Source organism: Artemia sp. Qi Xiang Cuo, chromosome 18, assembly GCF_049724085.1.
Source record: "Artemia sp. Qi Xiang Cuo chromosome 18, ASM4972408v1, whole genome shotgun sequence".
In the NCBI taxonomy this organism is placed as follows: Eukaryota; Metazoa; Arthropoda; class Branchiopoda; order Anostraca; family Artemiidae; genus Artemia; species Artemia sp. Qi Xiang Cuo.
In genome coordinates, this window is record NC_142811.1 from 50,913,213 (window position 1) to 50,919,212 (window position 6,000).

The following is a 6,000-nucleotide window of genomic DNA, read 5'->3' on the forward strand; positions in this document are numbered from 1 at the left end:
ACTTAAAACAAACAGAAATTATTCTGTATATGACAGGGGCTGTCCCCTCCTCAATGCCTTGCTCTTTATGCTAAAGTTTTTCATTGTTAAAAAAAAAAGAGTTGTGAGAAAGTCAAACTTTAGCATAAAGAGCATGACATTGAGGAGGGGACAGCCCCTTTCATATACAGAATAATTTATGTTCGTTTTAAACTTTAATGTTGTTTCTTACTTTCAGTTAAAAAAAACTTGTTTTTTTTATTTAATTTTTGAACGTTTTAGAATTAATGCAGGTTTTGATTTTGGCTCACTGGTAGATGAATAATAATAAAAAAAAAAAATGGAATATTAATTTTACTTTTATTTGGTTAAATGGCTTTCTTGAAACCTGTTTAATTTTATTTACAAACGTTTTTATTAGTAATAAATATATGTAACTTACAAATTAACTTACATAACAAACCTCTATATTCTTATATTTTTAATACATATATTAGAAAGTTTGCCCCCTAGTCAATACCTTGCTCTTTAAGCTAAAGTTCGAATTTTATTCCAATTCTTTAAAAATGACCCCTTAATCACAAATGCAGTTAATTAGAATAAATAGTTCTTATGAAAGTACTAAATAGTCTTTGGCTTAAAGAGCAAGGTATTGACTAGGGGATGAACCCAATCATATATGCAATGTTTTCTGTTGTTTTAAGTTTTGATGTTGCTCCTTACTTTCAGTTAAAAAACTTGTTTTTTTATATATAATCTGATCTTTATTTAAATAATGCTAGGAAATCTGGCTTCATAGCAATGTCCCTTCTCCCATGAATACTTCCTTCATGGTAAGATCCTCCGACATAACCCCCAACCCACTCCCCCCCACTATCAGAAAAAATCCCATCTGAAAACGTCTGTATACTTCCCAATAACCAATACTATATGTTAACATTGGGTAAAGTTCATAACTTTCAGCCCTACCCCTGGGGACTTCGGGGGATTAAGTCATCCTAAAAGACATAGTTATCATATTTTCGACAGTGCTGAACAAAATGGCTATTTCAAAATTGTTATTGGGTGACTTTGGGAAAAAAATGAGCATGGGAGGGGGCCTAGCTGCCCTCCAATCTTTTTTGTCACTTAAAAAGGGCACTAGAACTTTTAATTTCTGTTCAAATGAGCCCTCCCACAATATTCTAGGACCACTGGGTTGATACAATCACTCCTGGGGAAAAAAGTAAACAAAACAAATAAATATGCATCCATGATCTTTCTTCTGGCAAAAAATGCAAAATTCCACATTTTTGTAGATAGGAGCTTGAAACCTCTGCAGTAGGGTTCTCTGATGTGATGAATATGATGGTGTGATTTTCATTAAGGTTCTATAAGTTTTAGGGGGTCTTTCCCACTTTTTTCGAAAATCAGCCAAATTTTCTCAGGTGCTTAACTTTTGATAGGTAGGACTAAACTTGATGAAACATATATTTGAAATCAGCATTAAAATCTGATTCTTTTGATGTATCTATTGGTATCAAAATTCCGTTTTCTACAGTTTCAGTTAACATTGAGCTGGGTCACTCCTTACTTACAGTTTGTTACCACAAACTGTTTGATCACAATGAATATACCAGAACATGAGGAAATCCCATAAAACTGCATAAAAAATTTAGCACAAAGCACAAAAGTTCAACTTCTTCACCAATCACATTGTTCCATTGTGGAATTCACTTAGCAAATCTACCGTGTCAACCAGATCAGTTGATAGCTTCAAGGATGGTGTTGACTGTGATTGGAGTGACAAGTCATTGAAGACGCACTGAAAGAAACCAGTATCATGGAGTAGGATCTATTAGATGCCACCCGCCCCCTTTAACCCCAAAGTATGCCCAGCCACCAATACATATAGTGAACCCAACAACAAAACCAAACTGTCCTGTAAATATGAAAATTCTGTTAATTATCCTGTAGTTATGAACTGTTGTCCTGTATATATATAAATAGTGATAATCCAACAGTGAAATGAAGATCATCAAGTCAATGTTACCTGGCAACATCTACAGGTCCTTCAACCTTAGTTGCTAGAAGATATAATTTAAGGTATAAACTATTTTAAAATTGTGTCCTTTAAAGCCTAAGTGGTGCCATGGATAGGGTGTTGGAATTCTGCTCTAAAGGTCATAGTTTCAATTCCTGCCCAAGGCAATTTTTATACATTTGTCTTTTTAAAGTCTAAACAAAACTTCTATTAATAACTACTACATGAGATCCTCTTGACTAACACATTTTATAATGAACTACTATATATTTCTTACTAAACAGTTTGTTACCACAAACTTTTTAATTGTTTCAAAAATCGAATATCTTTTTGAAAGACTGCAGTATGAAAAGACATCTGTTTTTTCTGAAAAAAGTGATTCTATTTTTAACTTTTTTGTTTTTTGATTAAAAAAGACACTAGAACTTTTAATATCCATTTAAATGAGCCCTCTTGCAACATTCTGGGTTGACTGAGACCACTGGGTTGATATGATCACCCTGGTAAAAAAAGGGGCAAATAAACAGGCATCCATGATCTTTCTTCTGGCAAAAATATACCAAATTCCAAAGTTTTTGCAGATGGGAGCTTGAAACCTCTACAATAGGGTTCTCTGATATGCTAAAACTGATGATATGATTTTAATGAGATTCTATGACTTTTGAGGGGTGTTTTTCCCTTTTTTTTAAAATAGGGCAAATTTTTCCTGGCTTGTAACTTTTGGCGAGTAAGGCTAAACTTGATGAAACTTAAATATTTAAAATCAGCATAAAAATCCAATTCTTTTGATGTATCTATTGATATTAAAATCCCATTTTTTAGAGTTGCAGTTACTATTGAGACAAGTCACACTTACTATACAGTTCATTACTATACACTACTATACACTTACTACAAACTGCAAGATTCCATACAGTTTAAGGAAGATACCAGTCCTGGCAGGTACAACAATACTTGCTACAGAAAACCTCCCCTCTTCTGCTTAGTAAAATGGGCAAAAATAAATATTCAGTCAAAATGATTCAATCATTATTATCATAGGATTATCACTCACTTATTGAAAAACTGAGTAATGATTTTATTTAGGTCAGGAACTATAATCCTTTGCCAAATATTACAAAATCTAACTATCTTTACAGGAATATTCACTGAAAAAGCTTACTGGTTTGATAATTAATAGTAACCAATACTCAACAAATTCTTTCACCTTGAACTCTGACTTAATACTCCCTGGATTCATTCCTTGAGGTTTTGTTCACCTTGCTCAATTAGCTTACTTCCTAACATAGCAAGAAGCCCCTGAACAGAATTTTAGACTAATGCATTTTTAAAATTAAGCCAATAAAAAAGAGCTTGAAAACTCTAAATTAGGGGTAATCAAATCAAAATGATGTCTTTTTTATGCTCTTTCATCATTCAATAATTGCTTCTGGGGCTAATTGCATCTTGAGCCCTTAAAGGGGCCCCAAAAGAATTTTATATGAATAATGAAAAAGCATTAAATGACATTTTCACTTTCATCCTAGCTAAATTATATGGCCTACTGCTAATTGACCATGAAATTTAGCCACCCCACCCCCCTAATATGCAAATATATACCCTGAATAGTTGAAAACAATGCTTTAAATCACTTCAGCACTATTTTTGTTGATGGCATTCAAAAAAATTGAAATGACAGGAAAACACTTTATATTTGAGATGCCTAATAAATGAGGTTTGAATTGGGTTAAGTTCTATGAAATCATATTATTGAGTTAGGACTAAAGTGAATACACCATTTGATGCCTTTTTTTTATGCTGATTACAAATATAATAAGCATTTCTATTGGAAATGAATTTCAGCCCCCCCCCCTATATATGCCAATTCAGGGTTAGGTTAGGTATAGCCTATATAGGGGGGGGGCTGAAATTCATTTACGATAGAAATGCTTATTATATTTGTAATCAGCATAAAAAAAGGCATCAAATGGTGTATTCACTTTATTCCTAACTCAACAATATGATTTCATAGAACTTTACCTTGAATTGTTATAAATAAGTATTTTTGGAATAAATTATTCTTGAACAACCTATTTATAAACTAGTGATATGTTTTTAACTACTTTTCAATAACTCAGCTAGTGTTGATAACTTCTTTGTGTGAATACAAAAATAGAATACCTTAAGGGCTAAAGGTGCAATTAGCCCCAGAAGCAATTATTGAATTATGAAAGAGCAAAAAGGCATTGAATGACATTTTCACTTTTATCTTAGCCTAGCTAAATTCTAAGGCCCACAAAAGATTTATCAAATTAGGGTAGGCTAAATTGTTTTTCTTTGTCAGAATTTAAAGAGGCTAGGTAATAAGCCTGTGAAGCCTGTATTCTCCTAAGTAATGGGAAAACAAAAAGAGTTCAAATAGTAACCTGGCAAGAGGCTAATTTCCCAGGACACATTTTTGGCCTTGGGTTTATTCTTAAAATTTTCACTATTCTAACACAACTACTTTCCAAGATAACAAGCAGCCCCTGGACTAGAATTCTAACAAAAATGCAGTTCCTGTTACTTCAGTAGAATTTTAAGCTATATCAAAGGTTGGTTGCAAAATTTACTAGACCTTGATTCACGGACCTTTAAAACTTTATAAATGACAGTTAGCCTAAAATACTTTTCTCGGTGATACATTTGAGTAGAAGTTCTATTCTATTCAGCAAGGTTCAAATTCAATAAAATAAATTACAAACAGTCATTGTCCTTTGGGACAGAGAGGGGTAGAGTTCAGGCACTTCAAAATACTTCTGAGAATCATTGAGGCTCTAAATCCACTCCTGAGTTTCCTTTGTCGGTAAAATTCTACTTTAGCTACTTCTGGCTATCTTGGAAAGGGATTAGGACAATGAGACTTTCAGGGATGGGTCTACAGGCTCAAGTATGTCCCGGGAAGGTATTTTGAAGTACCTACCTCCACTACTTCTCCCTCTAGAGGGTCCTGAAATTTACCTACATGACAGGTCTATACCCATTGAAATTTTGACAAAACAACATTTTACCTTAATTTTCAGTTATCAGTTTCTTTTTCTCTGGCTTTAGCTCTGAAAATGCAATTTCAGTTATTTGAGCAGAATTTTAAGACATAGAAATAGTTTATTTTCAAAATTTAGGCAATGTATTTGCATATCTTTAAAACCTTATAAATTGGGATTGAGCAAAGTTTTTAAGCTAAAAACCATTGTGTTGTACTTTATTTACGCAAAAGATCTATTTTGCAAGGTTTCACTTATATAACTCATAGATTGTTAAAGGTCATCAAAGGTCAGGACCCTCTAGAGGGAGAAGGAGTGGAGGTGGGTACTTCAAAATATCTTCCCATGACATAATTTTGCCTGTAGTCCCATCCTTGAAAGTTTCATTTTCTTAACCTAACCCCTTTCCAAGATAGTCAAAAGTAACTAAAGTAGAATTTTACCATAAAAATAGGCTATAGATTTCTAAAAATATTAAAGGAACCTTGTACAATATTGACATGCTGGCCCAGCCTTAGAAAAAAAAATACAAACTCCTGTTATTACCATTTTCATTTTGAAAGAATAGTAGCAGAGCTGGGATTTTACAAATATTCGCTAGGGCTTAATCCGTGATAATGTGCAACACTTTAACATTTTTAAACTAAATAAGACACTAGGCTATCGTTTGTTTTGCTTTTTTTATGCCTTTCTTCCTTGAAACTTTCTTTCGGCAGGGCTCACACAAGTAACGAAATCGATGCAAAAATATACAGTGGATCGACGTCCCTTTGAGAAAAAAATGGGGACTCCCAATTAAATTGAGAAGCCATTGGCAGGTGGACGACATTGGCGTCCAGGCGCTTCCTAACAGCATTGGCTCTCGGCAAATAGCTTTCATAGACAGAATACAAACCAAAACAGTTTTTGTGTTGCATTCAGGGTTGCCAACTTGCACACTTTTCGTGTGATATGCACTATTTTTTTTCGTTTCACTCTTTCACACCACGGACCAGA

The 6,000-nt window shown here is 33.6% G+C and overlaps 1 protein-coding gene across 1 annotated transcript in view; it reads right to left on the reverse strand.

Annotated features, from left to right (window-relative positions):
- Pkn (serine/threonine-protein kinase N) overlaps window positions 1-5,687 on the reverse strand; it is a 99,884-nt gene extending 94,197 nt beyond the window's left edge. The window contains exon 1 of the mRNA XM_089104598.1: window positions 5,551-5,687. Coding sequence (XP_088960724.1) covers window positions 5,551-5,559 — 9 coding nt within the window. The 5' untranslated portion in view covers window positions 5,560-5,687. The remainder of the gene's footprint in view (window positions 1-5,550) is intronic.
- Window positions 5,688-6,000: the final 313 nt, after the last annotated feature.